This window comes from Sinocyclocheilus grahami, unplaced genomic scaffold (assembly GCF_001515645.1).
Source record: "Sinocyclocheilus grahami isolate Dianchi unplaced genomic scaffold, SAMN03320097.WGS_v1.1 scaffold18.1, whole genome shotgun sequence".
NCBI classification, from domain to species: Eukaryota; Metazoa; Chordata; class Actinopteri; order Cypriniformes; family Cyprinidae; genus Sinocyclocheilus; species Sinocyclocheilus grahami.
The window spans coordinates 585965-609074 of record NW_015505197.1 but is presented as its reverse complement, the minus strand read 5'-3'; the positions used below and the strand labels follow the sequence as shown (position 1 = coordinate 609074).

General features: G+C 36.1%; 1 protein-coding gene and 2 pseudogenes across 3 annotated transcripts in view; all 3 read left to right on the top strand.

Annotated features, from left to right (window-relative positions):
- Positions 1-12766, top strand: part of LOC107552853 (alpha-actinin-2) — a 17948-nt gene extending 5182 nt beyond the window's left edge. The window contains exons 3-21 of one of the 3 annotated variants that reach the window (XM_016234868.1): positions 453-572; positions 804-890; positions 1086-1173; positions 1329-1407; positions 3303-3384; positions 4082-4167; positions 4257-4349; positions 4439-4669; positions 5117-5264; positions 5400-5550; positions 7114-7222; positions 7320-7460; positions 8002-8184; positions 8361-8495; positions 8644-8823; positions 9372-9518; positions 10336-10401; positions 11075-11233; positions 11357-12766. In XM_016234868.1, the coding sequence (XP_016090354.1) occupies positions 453-572; positions 804-890; positions 1086-1173; positions 1329-1407; positions 3303-3384; positions 4082-4167; positions 4257-4349; positions 4439-4669; positions 5117-5264; positions 5400-5550; positions 7114-7222; positions 7320-7460; positions 8002-8184; positions 8361-8495; positions 8644-8823; positions 9372-9518; positions 10336-10401; positions 11075-11233; positions 11357-11515 (2444 nt within the window). In that variant the 3' untranslated portion in view covers positions 11516-12766. Of the gene's footprint in view, positions 1-452; positions 573-803; positions 891-1085; positions 1174-1328; positions 1408-3302; positions 3385-4081; positions 4168-4256; positions 4350-4438; positions 4670-5116; positions 5265-5399; positions 5551-7113; positions 7223-7319; positions 7461-8001; positions 8185-8360; positions 8496-8643; positions 8824-9371; positions 9655-9991; positions 10313-10335; positions 10402-11074; positions 11234-11356 lie in introns of those variants that run through there. The other 2 variants (XR_001604906.1, XR_001604905.1) reach the window with 2 other exon arrangements.
- Positions 12767-13218: 452 nt separating this feature from the next.
- LOC107553683 (ryanodine receptor 2-like) lies at positions 13219-19315 on the top strand (annotated as a pseudogene).
- A 1009-nt stretch (positions 19316-20324) lies between these two features.
- LOC107553675 (ryanodine receptor 2-like) overlaps positions 20325-23110 on the top strand; it is a 20534-nt pseudogene continuing 17748 nt past the window's right edge.

Below are 23110 nucleotides of genomic sequence, written 5' to 3'. Positions count from 1 at the left end.
TGCTTCCACTCAAAATAGGCATTTTCAAAATGATATAATAAATGATCTGTGGGGTATTTTGAGCTGAAACTTCACATACACATTCTGGGGACACCAGAGACTTTTACATATTACATATTGTAAAAAGGGGCGTAATATGTCTCCTTTAAGTTTATTTGTTTAGCACTTTTCACAGTACATTATTGTTTTAAAAAGCTTGCATGTATGTTTCAATATTACAATCAGAAAGTATTCTGTTATCAGTCAGAGATGAGTGTGTCAAAGTAATGTGTTCAGTCAAGCAGACACAATGAACATGGCGATAATTACAGCTTGTGATCCTAATGATTACAATATAAGGATGATATTTGACAGTGTCAAATGTTCAAAGTAAACATGCTGAACTTCCTCAACGATATGTAATATCAACTATATACCAATTAAATTTTTCATACTGCGTTGTATTTTGGCAGGTGAGAGGTTACCCAAGCCTGACAGAGGAAAGATGCGTTTTCACAAGATAGCCAATGTCAACAAAGCGCTTGACTTCATCACCAGTAAAGGAGTGAAACTGGTCTCCATTGGAGCTGAAGGTATGCTTTTTTGCATAACTGTAGAGTAATCTGGATTTTTTTTGTTTATAAATAAACAGATTGAATAAATAAAGTAATTGGGGGATGCAGGTTATTAATTTTGCATGTCACATAGCGCATTTTAAAATCCTATATATCCTATATTTAAAAAAAAAAAGGATTTAATGTAATTTTAACTTGCCCAGCCTTTTTTTTTATTGAGCAATGATTTTCCTGTCATATTTTTTGCAGAAATTGTGGATGGGAATGTGAAAATGACTCTTGGAATGATCTGGACCATCATCCTTCGCTTTGCCATTCAGGATATCTCTGTTGAAGGTAAAGAAAACAAGTTCCAAACATAAAATTCCACAAAATGTTTGCACAAACAGCAAAATATACTGATATTATTATTATTATTAATGGCACATTTCACAACCCCTAGTAATGTTTAAATCATTTTATACCAAATAACAACAATTAGATTGTTCAGTTATATGTGAATGATATAATGATTCACTAATGGTCTTTCAGAAACTTCGGCCAAAGAAGGACTTCTGCTGTGGTGTCAGAGGAAGACTGCTCCCTACAGGAATGTCAATATTCAAAACTTTCATGTCAGGTGAGGCTCTTTTTGGGTGCAAAAACATTGAAAGGTAATATCAATGTTTTAAAATAACAGTTAAAACAGATACTCTATTATTTTTAGTTATATATATATAGTTTCAGTTTTTATGATAATTCAAACATGACCCTGATTCTCTCTCTCTGGTGAAGCTGGAAGGATGGATTAGCGCTGTGCGCTCTCATCCACAGGCACAGGCCTGACCTCATTGACTACGCCAAACTCAACAAGGTCTCAAGTGTGACCCCAGATTAACCTTTGATCCTCTGAGACATTTTATCTAACAGTCCTATTACAGTAGAAAAATAGCATGTCTGCCACAACATTGTTCCCTTTTGTTGATATCACTGCACAGATGGTGTGTGCTTACAGTATGTGTGTCTAACATCTTCATCACACTCAACAGTTCATCACCCTCAGGAATCTAAGGACCTTCTTAAAAAACTTAACTTAACTTTTAGTATATAGTAGATCCAAATCTCATTGCAGAAATTCACTTTTTTCTTTTTTTTCTTTTTTGTGGCTTCAATAGCTGGAAGGATGGACTGGCCTTCTGTGCACTTAGTCACAGACACAAACCAGAACTGATTGACTTTCATAATCTGGAGGTAGCATAAGTGTTTATGCTATTGTTGGATGTGATGTTTTCCGTAAGAAAATGAATTGAATAGATTAGGGGTGCTCAGTCCTGCTGGACATCTGTCTTCCTGGACCGTTTGGGTTTACAATAATCCTGACCCGGAATAGAATTTGGAAAAGTGATCCACATATCAGGAACACCAGAACTGTTTCTAAAAGATGCTTTCTAAGAATCCATATTATAACTTATTCTGTCTCAGGACCCTTCAAAGTTGATTTTAAGTGGGCTAGAAGCATGTTAGTACTCTAGTGACATGTTAGATTTGATTTCTTCGTTCACAGAATAGGGAATCATAAAGGATGAGCAGGATTTGGCATTTTTTCTAGCCATGTTCCAAGGCTGTGTGAATGAGTGTGTACTATGGTTTTTATTAGTTGGCTGGATCAGACTGTTGAAGATTAAGGATTTATTTAGCTTGCCAGGGTCAGTCAGTTCAACGGTGAGTGACTAAAAGACCCCTCACCCCACACAGACATTCCTGTCCCTTTCAGCTGTCACTGACGGCTCCAGGTGAGCTTGAATGGGGTAATCCAATGTTTAGCATGGACCCCAGTGGTCTCAGTTTGGACATGAGCATCAGGAGGATCCAGCACCCTCTGGATCCCCTGCAGCTGCTGTTCTCTTTATTGACACAGAGAACAAAAGCTTGATCCCCAGACTCTGCTTACACACACATCCACAAATTCTTGCAATTATAATAACCATAAACATGCACATTTAAGATGCAGAATGGAAGAATCGATTACTATTTTAGTAATGTTTTTGAAAGAAGTCTTTTGTGCTCAGCAAGGCTGCATTTATTTGATGAAAAATACAGTACAAACAGTAATTTTGTGAATATTGTTACAATTTAAAATTAAACCGGTTTCTATTTTAATATTCTTTAAAATGTAATTTATTCTTGTGACAGCAAAGTTGAATTTTCAACAGTCATTACTCCAGTTTTCAGTCTCACATGACCCTTCAGAAATCATTGTAATATGCCGATTTGGTGCTCATTATTATTATCAATATTGAAAACGGTTAATATTTTTGTGGAAACCTTGATAGATTTTTTCAAGATTTTTTGATGAATAGAAATTTCTAAAGAACAGCATTTTTTGAAATAGTCTTTTGTATCATAAATGTTTTTACTGTTACTTTTGATCAACTGAACGCATCCTTACTAACTAAAATTATTACTTTTGAACAGTAGTGTGGTTTATTTATAATTTGAAAAGCCTTTGCATTTAAGGGGCAACCAGTCTTTTAGTATGTCAGTGCTTCCTTTTCAGATAACTTTTAACTAATTTAACATTTGAAATTCTTTTTTTTTCCTCTAAGAATTTCAGAGCTAAACATTTTCTCTCTCCTCTAGTGGCACCTGAATACTGACACTCAGTTTTGCATGGAAATTATTTTGACTTATATTTGGTGACGTATTATTTCTTATGCTTTATTTTTTGGTAAAGCAGTATGCCTTTTCCCTCCTTTTGTCTGTCTGCAGGATGATCCACTGGGTAATCTGAATTTGGCATTTGACATTGCTGAAAAACATCTGGACATCCCCAAAATGCTGGATGCAGAGGGTAAACGATAAGCATATAATGTACCCCAATACTCCATATAACATTCCAGCTGAATCCAGAGCTTTCAGGCAGTTAAATATTGAAAATATGTCTTTCACAAAAATGTTATGGTGACGATAATACCTTAAGACACTATTACCTAAAATATGGCATCTGCACTGAATAAGGTCTGTATGTCACATTTAACTTTGGCAAGGAAAGACTCCTTCAAATTTATTTTGGTAGGAAACCTTGGGAGGAACCAAGTTCTAGGCTCAGGCTAGTCCCATGTTCTTTACAATAAAGCAGCAATAAGACAATATTCTAAAAGCTGGATGCAAATTCTAAAGATATGAAGCAACAAACTGCCTATTTTTAGCTTTATAATATTACAAAATATGGCTTTTGCTCCACAGTCTTAGTTAGCAGTGACAGGCCAGATGAGAGGACAGTCATGACGTATATCTCCAGTTACTATCACACCTTTGCAGAGTCTCAAAAGGTACATCGGATCCCTAAGGTCATTCTAGAAGTGTTAGAAATATAGTAACTGCTGAGTGTATGGCCCCTTCAGTCCATGAAGGCGTATCCTCATTTTCCACTTTAGCGGATGATCATGACTTGTGTTTCCTTGTGGTATTTATATTTTCTTCCATCGCACCTTATTTCCACCTTCACTTTATGGAGATGTCCCTTAACTCCTCTCCTCTCCCTGCAGACATCCTTAACACCCCCAAGCCTGATGAGAGAGCAATTATGACATATGTGTCCTGCTTCTACCATGCCTTTGCTGGAGCTGAACAGGTATTGTGTTTTGCGTGTGCTAGATTGAGCAGATCAATTATCTTTCCATCCATCTCTACCTTAGTTCTTACTGTGTTTCTCTCCCTCAGGCTGAAACCGCTGCTAACAGGATCTGTAAGGTTCTGGGAGTGAATCAGGAAAATGAGAAGTTGATGGAGGATTATGAAAGACTGGCTAGTGAGGTCAGGAGACATATTGTAGTTAAACACACATCAGATACACTCCACACACTGCACACATATTTAACCTAAATATTCCCTCTACTCTGTAGCTGTTGGAGTGGATCAGACGTACCATTCCCTGGCTCGAGAATCGTGTGCCGGAGAAGACCATGTCAGAGATGCAGCGGAAGCTGGAGGATTTCCGAGATTACCGCAGGATGCACAAACCTCCCAAAGTGCAGGAGAAGTGTCAACTGGAAATCAGCTTCAACACCCTTCAGACTAAACTCCGCATTAGCAACCGGCCTGCGTTTATGCCCTCTGAGGGCAAGATGGTTTCGGTGAGAGCTTGACACATCTTTACTTAGATGTCTATATGTATGTATATGTATATGTATTGTATTATTTATTTTTTGTATTATTTATTTATTTTAATAGTTTTTATTTTATATGTATTTTCTATATATATTTTTTATTTGTTTATTATGTTGTATTGGTTTAATTTATTGATTTATTTAACATTTATAGTTTTTTATATTTAATAATCTTATTATTTATTTTATTTATGCTTGTTATATTTTACCGTATTTAATAAATCAATACATATTTAATGTATTGATTTATTTATTTTAATAGATTTTATATTCATATGTATTTTTTATTTATTTATCTAACTAGCTAGCTTTGGTGGCCATTTTTCAGCAAATTATTTCTCAAAAAAATGTAGATTTAAAGGTATATTGGTCACAAACACATACGCTTATAAAAGAGTAAGGTGTCTGTTTTAGGACATAGCAAGTGCGTGGCAGGGGCTGGACCAGGCAGAGAAGGGCTATGAGGAATGGCTGCTGACAGAGATCAGGAGACTGGAAAGACTGGATCATCTAGCAGAGAAATTCAGGCAGAAAGCTACCAACCATGAGACCTGGGCTGCAGGTGAGTCCTGAACATTAAGTGGCGTCATCAATAAAATACCACCATTCTGCACTTAATTAAAAAAGAACTATAAGCAACTTTGAATAAGTTCACTAAATAATGCTTAATATATGCTTTATCTGTGTTTTGCAATAGGTAAGGAGGAGATGTTGACCCGGAAGGACTACGAGTCAGCATGTTTAATGGAAGTCCGAGCTTTGCTGAGGAAACACGAGGCATTTGAGAGTGACTTTTCCGCCCACCAGGACAGAGTTGAGCAGATTGCTGCTATTGCTCAGGAGCTCAAGTATGATCTTTTTGATTTATCCTCTTCAAAAATACTTTGACTTTCTTTGCTGATCTTCATTTAATTTAGCTGTTCATTTTAATGTATACTTTGGTATGTGCATTGACATTCAAAAGCTTGGGGTCAGTAATATACATTTTTTTTTAATTAAGACTTTAAGATTAAGACTTTTATTCAGCAAGGATTCATTAAATTGATCAAAAGTGACAGTAAAGACTTTTACATTATTACAAAAATCATTTATTTCAAATAGATGTTGTTTATTTTAAACTTTATATTCATCAAATAATTCTTTAAAAAATGTATCACGGTTTCCACAAAGCTGTTAAGCAGCTCAACTGTTCTCAACATTGATAATTATAAGAGTGTTACTTGAGCACCAAATCAGCATATTAGAATGATTTCTAAAAAATAATTGGACACTGAAGACTGGAGTAATGGCTGCTGAAAATTCAGCTTTCCCATTACAAGAATACATTACATTTGAAAAAATATTAACATATTTTAAATTAATATTTCACAATATTACAGTTTTTATTGTATTTTCTTCAAATAAATGCTTTTGTTGAGCAAAAGAGACATTAAAAGAGACATTAAAAATTATCTTACCAATGACAGATGTTTGGATGTAGTGCACAAGTTCTTTGTCCTTGTAACTAACCTGTCATGTTCAGTTTCTCATCACCTTACAGGGTCTTAATAGCTTCATATCTCTTACACTACTTATCCATAGCTAGACACACACATACATGCACCATGCTTACAGCATACTTTGATGCTTGAATCGCAGACTTTCTATTTTAACATTCATTATCTCCCTGCAGGCCTGGTTAGAGTGTGAGTGAGTGTGTGTGTGTGTGTGTGTGCATGCATTTGGTATTTGACTGACAGCGTCTGACCTTTATGTAGTCTCAGTAGGTACAGGGTGATATTACTTATAAACTATGGAGCATACTTATGATGATTAGCATACTAATGTTAATTTAGACACAAAAAGCAAACAGAAAATAATTTTAGAGTTATCAAAACAGGCTGGAATACACTACACAACTTTTAAAAACAGAACAGATCTTAAAATTTTGACAAATTCTAAAAACATGTTTGATATCCACCAACTTGATGGAATCATAGTCTGAAGCTAAAAAAGTCTGTGTCTGTGTCAGAGTCTGTGACCATCATACACAATGCGCTTTTCTACAAAATCTGTCAACTCAAGTCTGCAGACTGGCTCTAACTTTTGGCAACTAGCGTCAACTTACCCAAAACTGTAAATCGGCGGAAAATCGGGGCAAAAATCGTGTAGCGTGTTCCAGCCTTTAGAAAGAGAGAGGGTGGAAAATGCTTATGAAAAACGAAATTACAACTTTTTTTGATCCAAGAAACCTTGACTAACATTATCAAATGGTCTACATGGAAAGAAAATTGTACAAAAGTTTAGAATATTCCACATCAATGTAAAGTTAGTGAGTACTACATTTGTTTACCACTAGAGGGGGACAGACTCCATAGCAAATGCAATATTGCGGTATAAATTCTTTTATCTTTTCTTTTATATTTCTAAAGTGAGCTAGACTATCATGATGTTGCATCAGTGAATCAAAAGTGTCAAAGTATTTGTGATCTCTGGGACCAACTGGGTACACTCACTCAGAAACGCAGAGAGTCTTTAGAGGTATGCTGTCTGTGTCACAACTTATGTACTATAAATTTGAGATAAATCAATGTATTAAAGAAAGCAAAAGGTTTGAATCAGTGTTACATTTTTACAGAGGACAGAGAAACTTTTGGAGACGGTGGAGCAGTTGTTTCTGGAATACGCAAAGAGATCTGCACCCTTTAATAACTGGATGGAGGGAGCCATGGAAGACTTACAGGATATGTTCATAGTGCACACCATTGAAGAGGTCCAGGTACACACAACTAATTTACATCCTTATGTTGTGAAACAGACTAGGATTTCCACAGCTCCCAGCTGTCACATATGTATTACTTTCTGACATTTTCTAAGGTTTTGAAAGAAGTCTCTTATGCTCACCAAGGATGCATTTATTTTATTATATAAAAATACAGTTTTAAAATTAATTTTTTATTCCTATGATGGCAAAGCTGAATTTTCACCAGCTATTACTCCAGGCTTCAGCGTCACATGATCCTTCAGAAATTATTTTAATAAGCTGATTTGGTGCTTGAACATTTCTTATCAATTCAGAAAAAAGCTTGTTGCTTAATATTTTTTGGAAACCACAAAGTTCCAAAAAACAACATTTATTTGAAATAGAAATATTTTGTAACAATGTAAAAGTCTGCAATTTTGATCAGTTTAATGCATCCTTGCTGAATAAAAGTGTTAATTCCTTAAAAAAAAAATCTTACTGACCTCAGACTTTGAATGGTAGTAGTGTATATGAGTATTGTGTATATATATAAAAACAAGTTATCCATTGTGTGTAGACTCTGATAGCTGCTCACGAGCAGTTTAAGGCCACACTTCCTGAGGCAGATGCAGAAAGGCAGGCGATCCTTGGCATACAGCAGGAAGTCCTGAAGATCTCCCAGAATTACGGCATTCGTGGAGACCTCACCAACCCCTACAGCACCATAACTACAGAAGAGATTGCCATCAAGTGGGACAAGGTCAAACACACCAAAATCAGACGTCCATTCTGTTCCATTACTGCACAGAAATATTCTTAAAGTTAAAACTCAAATGTATCTTCTAATATATAATTCTAAGCCATTGTAAACAATTCCTGTAATCTTCAAAACAAAATGATGATGATGATGATAATGATGTGTGTTTGTGTATTCAGGTGAAGAAGCTGGTTCCCCAGCGTGACAGTGCACTGCAGGAGGAGTTAGCACAACAGCATGCCAACGAAAGGCTCAGACGCCAGTTTGCTGCCCAAGCCAACCTCATCGGACCCTGGATACAGGCCAGGATGGAGGTGGGTGACTTCAGCCATCACCTGTGCTAATGATATACCAAAATTAGACATTTTGATCCATCTATCTATCTATCTATCTATCTATCTATCTATCTATCTATCTATCTATCTATCTATCTATCTATCTATCTATCTATCTATCTATCAGGAAATTGGTCATTGTTCTATGGCGACGGGTGGGACTTTGGAGGATCAGATGACCCAGCTGAAGCAGTATGAGCATGTGATCGTCAGCTATAAACCCAACATAGACAGACTGGAGGGAGATCACCAACTCATCCAGGAGTCACTTATCTTTGACAACAAACATACTAACTACACTATGGAGGTAAACATCCACACAATTAACATTTTTTCCAGCAAGGACACATTAAATTGATCAAAAGTTACAATAAAGACATTTTATAATGTTATAAAAGATTTCAATTTCAAATAAATGCTCTTCTTTTGAATTTATTTATAAAAGAATCTGATTTCCACAAAAGTATTACGCAGCACAACTGTTTTCAACACTGATAATAATAATAATTGTTTCTTGAGCACCAAATCAGCATATTAGGATGACTTCTGAACGATCATGTGAGTAATGGCTGCTTAAAAATCAGCTTTGCATCACAAAAATAAATTACATTTGAAAATGTATTAAAATAGAAAGCATTTATATTAAATTATAATAATATTTCACAATGTTACTGTTTGTACTATATTTTTGATCAAATGAATGCAGCCTTGATGAAAGTAAGATACTTCTTTCAAAAACATTAAAAATGCCTAAACCTTTGAATGGTGTGTACATAGAAATGTATGTGACGCATGTTTGAATTCTCACTTAATTGTGAATTAATTTTTACAACAGTATTTCTCTTTCCTCTGCAGCATATTCGTGTTGGCTGGGAGCTCCTTTTGACTACGATCGCTCGCACTATTAATGAAATTGAGACTCAAATTCTGACACGTGATGCAAAAGGCATCAGCCAGGAGCAGATGAATGAATTCCGATCCTCTTTCAACCACTTTGATCGGGTGCTGTACTCAGACTTTATGAACTCGTAACTACTCGCTTGTTTCCTTGTTGAATGGATGCTATACTAATCATCATTAAACCATACCAACTAAACTAAACCCTTCTCCACTTTGACTGAGCATTATACATACATATGTAAGTCTCTTATTTCAGCTGAGACATATTCATTTCATACTTGCTTTGTGTTATGTCTTGCCTTCACTTCTTCAGAGGCAAGAGTGGCAATTATCTTTCCATTCACTTAAAGGAATGGGAGATCATTTGCAGTATTTAGTCTAAAATCAGATGTGAAATAGATGCAGTTTGTGCTAAAAGAGTTAAATGAAACTATTTTTAATAAAATGTTGAATATAGCACTCATTCCTTATAAAGAGATTTTGTGCTGTTTCATCTATTTTTATCAATCACCTTTTACTTCATTTCTGCTCGCATCCTGTGGATGGTTTTATGTGTTGTGGGTACTTGCTCTCAGGAGGAGAGGGTAAACTCAGGCCTGATGAGTTTAGAGCATGTCTGATCAGTCTCGGACATTTAGGAAGTGACAAACAGGTACTAACCAACATGACCTCTAACCCTTGACCCCAATGTGTAATTCTTTGCATAGATTTATACATATGCATTTCCTGGGCAGCAGAATATAGTTCTAATGTACCTTTCTTTTGTATGTTTCTGTCCGTGGTTGTGTGCTGTCTTTTTATTTGTGTTTCTGTGTTAGGTGCTGTCTCTTTCCCTACTCCACATTGCTTCATTATTCCAACCATGTTGCTGCATCACCCACACACCCTCAAACTTTGCCCTTTAACCTTTCCCATGCAGAAGAAGAATGGGGCGATGGATTCAGATGACTTTAGGGCCTGTCTGATCTCGATGGGTTATGATCTGGTAGGGTCTTAAATAGGGTTAATTGATTACAAACTAAAAATGACTTTCTTAAGCAGTATTTTTGTGTTGTTTTCCAGTATAATATATCTAAGCAAAATATATGTACGGTAATTTATTTTGTATTATTATTATTTTGCTCTGTTAATTTAAAATTTTATGAGAGTGGCATTTAAAAAAAAAAAGATAAAATCTAATAAAGTTTTGTGAAGTTCATGCTTAAAACAAGAAACAACAAATTTGCCAAATATATTTATTTTATTCATTTATTATTATTATTATTATTTTGCTCTATTAATTTAAATTTTATGGCTGGGTAATTTTTTTTAAAGATAAAATCTGATAAAATTTTGTGAAGTTCATGCTCAAAACAAAAAACAACTATTTTGCCAGTGATGTTAGAAAGATAAACTTAATTAAAATCTAAAATTATGTAAATTATAAACAATTATACTAAGTACAATGAATATATTTTCTTAAAACAAATCTAATTTTATAAAAACAATTTTTGTCAAAAACATTTACTTTAAGGATTTTTTCCTGGGAAAAATACAGATTATATATCTGATTGTGAATAAATATTTACATTCATGAATATATATATATATATATATACACACTACAATGATGGGGTAGTATTTAAATGCTGTAAATGTGTGTGTGTGTGTGTTTTCAGGCTGAGGTGGAGTTTGCTCGGATCACGATGCTGGTTGATCCAAATGCTTCAGGCGTTGTGTCATTCCAGTCTTTCATTGACTTCATGACAAGAGAGACAGCGGACACAGACACAGCTGAACAGGTCATCGCTTCCTTCAGGATCCTCGCTGCAGACAAGGTGTGTGTGTGTGTGTGTGTGTGTGTTGCTTGCTTAACCTTAACAGTTCTCTTTAGAACAGTCTTTTGTACCTGAACAATTCTTTCTGTATTCCTAATCTGTTGTTTATTGTGTTTTGAATAGCCATATATTCTGGCAGATGAGTTGAGGCGAGAGCTTCCTCCAGACCAGGCAGAGTACTGCATCAGCAGGATGCCCCCATACTCCGGCCCCGGGGCTCTGCCTGGAGCCCTTGACTACACTGCTTTCTCCACAGCCCTGTACGGAGAGAGTGACCTTTAACTCTCTCAACACCTCTGACCTTTTCGACCCCGCCTCACTCGTTAACCAAGAGAATTCTTTACCCTTCAGATCAACAGCCTCAAGAAATGAAAACATGGCAAATAAACAAAATGAGCACAATTTCAGTTTTAATCTCATTTGATGTATTTTGCTAGATGATTGATATAAAATGTTTAAGTGAGTACACATGGAATGCAGTCTGGAAGTAATGCAAGTAAAAAAAAAAAAAAAGTGGTTATTTATCTGTAACAATCCAAACAAATGTGAATTTTAGATTCACTTTCTCATAAATTGTCAAATCCAAGGCATGGGAAACTTTTTTACTGTCCTTCATAGGCTATTATAATACAGAGAAAATATACAAAGATTTTGTCACTTGAATTACAGCAAAATCTATAGTTGCACTAAATTCAGAATTAAATATGTTTAAGTAGTTTTAGGTTTTATGCATTTTTCTCTCAACTTTTCCAATCCCAGAACGAAATCTATTTTGTGTGGTAGTGTTAAACCTACAGTATGTAAGATTTTGCACATTTGAATCATGCCCAAATTGAGAAAGATTCACCTAACCACTATGCTTCTCTTATTTTTTCCTATAGTGTACTATAGTGTCCCTGGTTTAAAAAAAGCCACATGAATAGCTCTATTCTCTACAGCATAATCACCTAAAAACCTAACAGTGCCTGATTTCATATACAGTAACAGTTTATATAAATTAGGAAGAGGTGATCCTAGTCCTCCTCACTAGTGAGTTGTACATGACATTTTGAATATTGTGAAAGCTTGAACATTTTCTTCAATTTGGTGATTACATGAAGTGTTGATGTATGTACTACTACAGGGCTTGTCAAATAAAGAAAGCAAAAACAGAAATTATTATTAAAATACTAAATCTACAGTTGTGGGTTAAAGTATGTGAACCATTTGGAATGATAGACAAACAGCCTGCTTAACACACAAACAAATAGTTTTCTTGTCTGTATTTAACAGCATGTAAACCATACACAGTGAAGAGTGTAAAAGTATGTGAATCCCAGAGTGTCAGTCAAGCTTATATGAATACAGAAAATGTATATAGGTCGCACTAGTTCAGTGTACAATGATTGACACAGTGCATTTGATTGATTTTTGGTCAATTTGTTAACCTATCAAATCAGTTTTGATTTGTGAATGTCTGCTGTTGAATTCTATGAACAGGAAAGCCAAATGTGTGTTTTACAGTGACATAAATTAAATAAACCTTACTTATGAAAAGGCCAAGTCTCTGCTTTTTTATTGAATGTTTTGAATAAAGTGTAATTAACATAATGTAGGCCTAAAATATGTATGCATAATATAGTATGTTTTTACTTGTATAATGTATAGTTGATCATTCGCATTAATTACGTTATTTTTTTTATTTGATGCTTTTGTTTTCTTCTTTTCTTTCTTTCTTCCTTGCTTGCTTTCTCCACTGTAACTTACCAAATATGGAAAAGCCCTTTCTTTCCCACTTTAAAAAGGGTTAGTTCACCCAAAAATGAAAATTAGACTATGTTTTACTCACCCTCGAAGCATCCTAGGTGTATATGACTTTCTTCTTTCAGACGAATCCAGATGGAGTTATATTAAAAATTGTCCTGGCTATTCCAAGCTCTATCATTGCAGTTAGCGGGTGTTGCAGTTGAACAGTCCACAAGTCGTCAAATAAAGTGTATGCATCCATGATAAAACGTGCCTCACACGACTCTGGGGGGTGAATAAAGACCTCTTCTGTCTTGTTTTAGTATCTTTGCTGTCTGTCCACATCAGGCCTCTCCTCTGACAAACTGGCTTTTGATGTTGGTTTGCCGGAGGACACAAAGGGTAAGTTCATATTCTCCCCCTGTATACTGTGAAATGAGTGTGAATGTTTTAATCTTCTCGTATGAACACATGTTTAATAAAGACTAGGGCTGACATACTATTGATGTTGTGATGGTTTTGTATGGTTTCAGGTGAAGTGTCCACCCTGCGTCCAAACAGAGATCAGAGGGTGAGAAAGTCAGAGTGGGTGATGATCTCATCTTAGTTAGTGTTTCCTCTGAGAGATACCTAGTGAGTAAATCCATTCATTCATTCACCTGGTTATCTGTTTATATCTATTTATATATTTTATGCAGTGTGACAACCTGTCTCTCTTTCTAGCATGTGTCGTGGAGTAACGGTGAAGATAATGACAATGGCATTGGCCGGGTGGATGCTGCTTTCCAGCAAACATTGTGAAGGTTGGCTCTTGTTTCTACTCAGACGGCAGGGTAGATGACCAATCACATGTTATTAATAATTTAAACATTTGTTTAGTGTCTAGATCTTAATGGCTGATTTTAATGCTCAGTGACTAAATACATTGCCTAAAATTAATTATGCTAAATAATTTGTTTTCAGATGTATTGCAAAATGGCCAAACAAAAAGTTATATAGACAAATATATATTTAAACTTTATATAGACAGTTTTTAAAAAAAATATTTTGTCAATTGTGACAATTTTTGTACATATTTATATACATTATATATGTATGGGTATAACATATACAGTGGGTACGGAAAGTATTCAGACCCCCTTAAATTTTTCACTCTTTGTTATATTTGTAAATACAACATTTTGTACTATCTGTAATAGATAAAAAACAGTTATAGTTATTTTTGTAATATTTTATAATTTAATATTTTTGCTGGAGGTTTGAATAAAATTTGTGTCAGTGTTTTATCTGTTTAATTTTGACCTGTAGGTAATGTGAGAGGTGGGGATACTGTGCGTCTACTACATGTTTGACCATTCCTGCACCTAAACACAGACGGAAGGAACGCAGGTCAGAGAGGTCACCTAACTGATTGAATTACATGTATGACATCCTATTTCACCATTTTCCCTCTTTTCCTCCAGATCTGTCCATTTTGAGGGGGGCTCAGTATCTCTAAAAGCTGGATCTTTATGTAGGCTTGAAACGTTATACATGTTGCGTAGGTATTCCTCCAGCTAGTTAGTGAATGACAGTTAGTCAAAGGTATATATTTATTCCTCCTGTATTGGTCAGATTGCATTAGTGAAGGATTATTTGCAGGTGGAGTGGCAGCCACACACACTGGGGTCAGCCATTCCGTCTTCGGCACCTTTCCACTGGATTATACCTGGGACTGACTCATGATCGGGGACTACAGCTGGTGGAAAAAGAGAGAGCTGATGTTAAATGTATTGCATTCTGTCTCCGTGCATCAAAGGTTGGATAATATCAGCCATAAACACAACATTACCAGATAAATCACATTTTTTATTATATTGTATAGTCTCATCATCATTTTCCTGTCTACACTTGAGTGTGTTGTGGTAATAAATTTTGATTATGATTAATATAAACATTATTCTTTCTGTATTTTATAGGAAGAGAGCCAGGAGAGCTCACACTTTAAGAGGAGAGATTGCATGGGTGCACCTGAGATCAAATATGGAGACTCTCTCTGCTTCATTCAGCACGTTGACACTGGACTTTGGCTCACATATCAGACCACTGACTCAAAGAAGACAGAAGGAAAGTGTGCCACAGAGACAGGTAAACTTATGTAAATTAATAAAGTCAGGTCTAAATTCATACTAGATAAGAACACTTACAATACAGAGCATCAGAAATCATTCTAATATGCTAATTTGGTGCTCAAGGAACATTTATTAATGTTGAAAACATTGTGGTTTGTTAGTGGAAACTATACTACATTTTTTTCTCTCAGGATTCTTTGATGAATAGAAAGTTCTCTTCTGTAAGGATCTTTTGTAATCATCTTTTAAATGAGTTATTTTATAAATGTATTTACTGCCACTTTTGATCAATTTAATGCATCCTTTCTGAATAAAATAATTAATTTCCTTCAAAAAAACAAAACAAAACAAAACAAAATCTTACTAACCCCCCAAAATTTGAAAGGTAGTTGACATTAGACAATTCCAGTGAACTCAGGAACTACAGGTTAACAAAGCCAAAACACCTTGCTTTTTATTGATTCTGCCTGATATGAATTCCCGTTAAAATAATTGAAATGAAGTGGTTCTCTCTCACAGGCTGTTTTACAAGCAGAAGGTCACATGGATGATGGAATCACTCTCTCTCGCTCTCAGAGGGAGGAGCCACAAGCTGCTTTTTTAATTCGAAGCTCTGCCCTTCTCTTTTCAAAATTCATTAGGTAAATATAGAAAATAGTACAGTGGTAGTAGTACAGTAATGTGTGCTTATGTGATCTTTGCTTCAGCATTTCTATTTCCAAATGTTTTTAAACGGCCAAAAAGGGTTCAAAGAAGCACATTTATGTTTTGTAATGATTTTTCGTCACTTCTGAAGGGGGTTAGATAATGTCAGCCAGAAGCAAAAAAAACACTGATTTGGATCTTCCAGTTGAGATGGTCCATCTGACCCTCCAGGATTTGCTTGGTTATTTTCAATGTCCTGAAATGGGGCAGGACCATGAGGTCAGACAGGGAAATATTAGAGCACTGAAGAACAGACAAAATCTCTTCCAAGATGAGGTAATACCTGCGGTGAATGAGAAAGCTCATATATCCAGCTATACACTTCAATAATATCTGAACTGTTTATTCTGCTTCATTGTGCTTTTCACAGGGTATAATCATTCTGGTGCTGGACTGCATTGATCACTTGCATATGTACAACAGTACCACTCATTTTGCAGAAGCTGCTGGGAAAGAGACAGGAGAGTCATGGGAAATGATCTTGAACTCTTTTTATGAGCTGCTAGGTATAGGATGACTCATGTTTCAATATTTATAATTCAGGTTTATCTTTTATTAACAATTCTATTTACCCTGCAGCTGCCCTAATCAGGGGTAATCGGAATAACTGTGCCCACTTTTCTGGTTCCTTGGACTGGCTGGTCAGCAGACTGGAGAGGCTGCAGGCTTCCTCTGGTAGATGTTTTGCAAAATTGTTTAGCTCTAGAATAAGTTGATTTTAGTGTCTAGACATTGCTTTAATGCTTCACCCTCTTATTTGTTACTTTTCTTTTTTTAGGAATATTGGAAGTGTTACATTGTGTTTTAGTAGAAAGTCCTGAAGCTTTGAACGTCATTAAGGAAAGTCATATAAAACTTCAGGACAAACATGGAAGGAACCATAAGGTAACATGTACAGTACCGGGGTGTGCATTTATTTGAGCAGAAATACAGTAAAAACAGTGTGAAATAATATAATAATTAAAAATAACTAAATTTAACTTGCTTATATATTTTAAAATGTAATTTTCAGCAGCCATTACTCCAGTCTTCAGTGACACATGATCCATCAAAATCATTCTAATATGATGATTTGGTTCTCAATCTCTTATTATTATGTTGAAAACAGTTGTGCTGCTTAATAATTTTGTGAAAATCTATAAGATTTTTTTTGGATTCTTCGATGAACGGAAAGATCATAAGAATGCATTTATTTGAAATAGATCATATAAATATGTTGTTACATTTTAAATGCCTTTACTGTCACTTTTAATTATTTAATGTGTACTTGCTGAATAAAAGTATTATTATTTTTTAAAAATCGTACTAAACCTAAATTTTTGAACGGTAGTATATTTGTTTACTGTAATTATTGTGCTCAGTGCTTTCTGGATTGTACTATTAACATTTACTAATTACTATTTAACATGTTTGTGCATGTTTTTTTACTTTCTTTTTTTTCATCTTTAGATCTTGGACATGTTGTGTTCACTCTGTGTGTGTCATGGCATGGCTGTCCGCTCTAATCAGCATTTGATTTGTGACACACTGCTGCCAGAAAGAGACCTGTTGCTACAGACAAGACTGGTTAACCAAGTTTTCAGGTGATCGGTTTTCAACTCCCACACCACAAAATTATAGTAAAAGGAAAATTTAGAGTTATTTAGTGCATCCAAACAAATATACTTTTAATCTGTTATAATATAGAACTTGACCAACTGTGAGTGTAAATGTTTATAAAAATGGTATAGAACATTTTATTATTTTTGTTTGTTATTTCTGTTTAGTGTTCGTCCAAACGTCTTCCTGTGTGCAAGAGATGACTATGCCCAATACAAGAAGTGGTATTATGAGGTTGTAGTGGAACCTTTTGTGACCGCAGAGCCAACTCACCTGCGAGTGGGTTGGGCCAGCACTGAAGGGTACCATCCCTCCCCCACAGGGGGTCATGGCTGCGGGTCAAACGGTGTAGAAGACGACCTCTGCTCTCATGGCTTTGATGGACTCCAGCTCTGGACAGGTAAGATGGAGAATAAGCACATACAATACTGTTCAAATGTTTACTTTTTAAAAAAAGGTTAATCAGCAAGAATGGGTTAAATTGCTCAAAAATAAAAGTTATTTTGAACTATTTTCAACATTGATGTTCATAAGAAATTTCTTTATCACCAAATGAGCATAAACTAAAATAAATTAAAAATTAAATTAAAGTGTAATTAAACAGTTATATTAAATTTTGTATTATTTCACAATACTGCTGTTTTTACTGTATATTTATCAAATAAATGTAGCCTAGTGAAATCTAAACACTATTTGTGTATTCTTTCCTAGGAGGTGTAGGTCGGAGGGTCACCTCACCCAATCAGCACTTGCTAAGGGAGGATGATGTCATTAGTTGCTGTCTTGACCTTAGTACAACTTGCATCTCCTTCCGGGTCAATGGACAGCCAGTTCAAGGCATGCTGGAGAACTTCAATGTGGATGGGCTGCTGTTTCCAGTGGTCAGTTTCTCAGCTGGAGTGCAGTGAGTTACCTATGAATAGATTTAGATTTTGCATGTTGTGTTACTTGTAGGTTTGTTTGCTCACAATTCATCACACAATGAAAAAAATGGGAGTCCAATTCTACCTCATTTTGTTTTAAATAAATCTCCCTAAATCTGACCTATACATCCTAAAACAGCTTAATAGTGCTTGTTTTTTGTTTTTTTTTTCATCAGGGTGCGTGTGCTGTTTGGAGGTCGACAGGAGGAGTTTAGATTTCTTCCAGCAGCTGGCTTCTCTCCATGCGCTGAAGCTGTCCTCCCCAAAACCCGCTGCAAGCTGGAGCTGTTTCATGGACTCACACGAAATCACACTGAAAGTCAACGTGACCTCTTAGGCCCTGTTGTACCTATAAGCCCAGTGACCTTTATCCCCATTCCAGTGGATTCCAGCAAGGTACTCATTCAGTTTTAAGTATGCTCTGATTATTTTAAATTTAACATCAGTACAATTATTTCAAGCTACAAGCTGTCTTGCATCAACTTGTATTAGTGTCTGACACCCTTGCGCTCAACTCTGTATCTTATCAGGTTGAATATCCTCCACAGCTGGAGCAGATCAGAGAAAGATTAGCTGAAAACCTCCATGAACTCTGGCTTATTGACAAAATAGAGCAGGGCTGGACCTACGGACCTGTAAGTAACTGAGTAACATCCTTTCAGTATTTTCATCTCATTCTGATGTATATTGAAAACGGCATCTCTTCTCCTAGGTTAAAGATGAGAGCAAAAAAGTACACTCGTGTCTAGTTGAGTTTTCCAAACTTCCAGATCAGGAGTGAATTCATAACCTCTAGTCATCTGAGGATATCCTCAGGTATGCCATCGATTATTGTGCCTAATGAACAATTAGCTCTTCATTATTAATCATACTTCTTTTTGTGTTGTGGAAGGACTCCTCTGGCTTTTGGTGTCCATGTTGGACTCTCTGATGAACATGCAGAGGAGAATGTGAAATATGTCTGCCTTTCAAATAAGTATATCAAAATAAAATTCCTCACTAAGACACCTGAGGTTTAAACTTAACATGAATGCAATAGTGAAAATTTGTTGAGTGTTAAATCAATCCTGATTACATATATATATATGAATGAATGAATGATGCATTTATATAGCGCTTTATTGTGTATTTGGAGATGTCACATTGGAGATGTCAAGTGACTTCTCATATACCGTGACATATACCATATACAAATGTTATACATTATGCATTATGAAAAATATTATACACTTTTCATTGTTTTTGCCATTTTTACCTATGGAGCTAGAAAAAAATACTAAAAAGATTTAAATTCGATTTTTTTATGTGGCAATTAACAAAACTGAAATCACATTTTATAGTTTTGAATTTGAATTTGATAAATTAAAATTTTAAACACGACAGCAAAATGTAATTGTTTTGTAGTGTATTTTATACATTTTTATTTTTAAGATAAGATTTAAATTAACATTTGTTTTTTTGTTCTAATAACATTTCCCTGCTTGACCTTTGGGCCATTTTATATGATGTGAATTTCTGAATTTTCCCCCAAAAAACTGCTGTTTAAAAATACAAATCTATTAAAAAATTTGTTCAATGAAAAAACTAAACAAAAACAAAATACTATATACAGGTGCATCTCAATAAATTAGAATGTCGTGGAAAAGTTCATTTATTTTAGTAATTCGACTCAAATTGTGAAACTCGTGTATTAAATAAATTCAATGCACACAGACTGAAGTAGTTTAAGTATTTGGTTCTTTTAATTGTGATGATTTTGGCTCACATTTAACAAAAACCCACCAATTCACTATCTCAACAAATTAGAATACTTCATAAGACCAATAAAAAAAACATTTTTAGTGAATTGTTGGCCTTCTGGAAAGTATGTTCATTTACTGTACATGTACTCAATACTTGGTAGGGGCTCCTTTTGCATGAACTACTGCATCAATGCGGCGTGGCATGGAGGCAATCAGCCTGTGGCACTGCTCAGGTGGTATGGAAACCCAGGTTGCTTTGATAGCGGCAATCAAGCACAGTAACACCATGGTCATTGAACCAGCCTTTTGGTACGTTTGGCAGTGTGGGCAGGTGCCAAGATGAACTTTTCCACGACATTCTAATTTATTGAGATGCACCTGTAATACAACTGTTGTTGTTTTTTCTTGTTGTGTGGTTATCTTCTTCTCCCTCTTTCAGGTGTGTGGACATTCTGGAACTGTCCGAACAGCGTGATCTCCTGAAGTTCCATGACCACACCCTTCACCTCTACTCTGCCCTTTCAGCTCATGGAAACACACATGTAAGCCACGCCATCTGCAGCCATGTGGACCAATCACAGCTCTTGTTCAACTTGCAGTGCTCTAGAATGCCAGGTCACCTGCGGACAAGTTACTACTACCCCCTCATCAACACCCACCTAAGTGCCCATGCCAGTGCCAGGTAGGCCATGACCCACGAATACATTGTGCCCATTACGGACACCAAGCAGTCTATTACAGTCTATAAAAACAATTGGAAGGGGCAGAGATTCCCAGGAATTGATCTCAGCACTTCCTTATGGCCCAGAATGTGTTTTGCATCACCTTGCTTCATCAGAGCTTACAAAATAGACGTGATGGATGGAAATGAGGCCTGGGCTTTGTGGAGTAACTTGCGCCAAGACTGCCCAGAGTTCCCACTGGATGTATTAAAGGATGTTGTCATAGCAATGCTGAAGGATGCAAGGAGCAGTAGGGCAGGGTGTGAGGGATCCTGCAGGGGGAAGCATAGAGCTCCAGCTGGTTATATGAGAGGAACATGTAAAACATAATAAATGGATGAAATGGAAGAGAGTGATGGAGAAAGAGAGGAAAAGGAGGGTAGAGATTGGGAGAATAATGTCCCTCAGTAAAGTCTTCTTCAGATGAAGCTTCCAGAAGCTGTCAAATTACAGGTTGGTGCAGTTCATTAAAAGGCATAGTTCACCCCAAAATGAACATTTTGTCATTTATGCACTCATCCCCATGTCATTCAAAACATGTAATTAAACAGTTGTCCCTTGACCCGATTCTTGTATTACAGTATGTCTCCCAATCTCACCATTTTTCTTTTTCATCATCAGGTGTGCCACCTTTTGAAGTACTTGTGTGACTGCCAGGTGCGTCACAGAGTAGAAGCTGTGATGTCGTTCTCAGGTGACTTCGTAGGTCGTCTTCAAGACAACCAGCGCTTCCGGTACAATGAAGTTATGGATGCGTTTAACATGTCTGCTGCTCTCACTGCACGCAAAACTAAAGAGTTTCGTTTTCCACCTCAGGAACAGGTTAGAGGTCATAGGTTAACTGGATTGGACTGTATATTTCTGTCATTGAACTTACTTACCTTCATGTCGTTCCAAACCTGTATGACGGGGTGTCCAGTTCTGCTTCTTAAGGGGCCAACATCCCCCAGAGTTTAGCTCCAACAAGTTACATATGTTTAGAAAATAGGATGAATTTTCATTTCATGCAGATTGAACTTTCCCTAATGAGTTGTGTCCTTTTTTTCTGTCCAGATAAACATGATGTTGAGCTTCCAGGAAGAGTGTCAGGAATGTCCATGCCCATATCAGTTTATGCGTTCATTATGGTTGTAAAATGCCAACTGCATAATCACTCAAATTAGAACTTAATCATTGCATTAAGTGCAGTGTTTTGATTTATTCACTCCCGCGAGGTGCTCTGTTAACTCTTATCCTCTGGCCTCATTAAGGAAATCATCTCAGCTACCTGCTGGACAACAGTAATGTTGGACTTGGTATGTTTATACTAATACTGATCTGGTTTAACTCATAAGCAACCATCAACCTGAACATTTCTAAGGAAGTAGACAAAAGTAAATGTGATTTTTTCCCCCTTTTCTTATCAGCTTCTCCCTCAATGAGAGGATCGACTCCTCTGGATGTGGCAGCCGCTTCTGTCATGGACAACAACAAACTGGGGCTTGCTCTTACAGAAGCGGATCTGGAGAATGTAAGTCTCACTGACTGATTCTTTTATCTCTCTTCTACATCCCCTCTGACTTTTGGTGATATTGAACTGTCTGTACCGGTTTTTTGTTTGTACAGGTGATGCAGTATTTGGGAGGCTGTGGTTTGCGTATAGTTGTGCTCTCCTGGTCTCCAAAGGATACCCAGATATTGGTTGGAATCCTGTGGAGGGAGAACGTTACCTGGACGTCCTGCGTTTTGCAGTATTTTGCAATGGTAATGAGCAGCTTTAATCTTGAATCCAGACCTGGGCTGCGTTCAGCCCCAACAAAAACGTTGCAAAATGTTTTTTAAATGGAAACGGTGATGCGTTGAACACCCTGTTCTGATGACGCAAGAGTTGCAACTATGGCAGCTGAGAAGGCCATTCTTTGTGTTCTTTTTGAAGAATTTTTGGAGCCTGATGAAATCGGTATAAATACGTGTTTAATACTGCAAAATACGCTCGATGGTACAGTCACTGCCCTTGCCCTCCAGAATAAAAGAGAACATCCCAATCAAATGAAGGGATTTGTGGAAACTGTAGTTCCTAATTATTGTGATCCAACATTTGCCTCGCATTTCAGGATGAAAAGACAAAAATTTCAAGTGAAGGATAATCCACTTCTTGCCTCCAAGACTGTGTTATGATCTATATGACCTTATTATTTTTATTATGAGTATTAGACTTATCATTATTGCTGATCACTGTTGTTGTGCTATGATATTGTAATATTTACCATTATATAATCAGAGGGGTATAGAAAAGTTTAAGAAAGTGTCACTCCATAATACAATAGCAAAATATATAAATATGTATAGTATTTTTATGTTACATTAATCA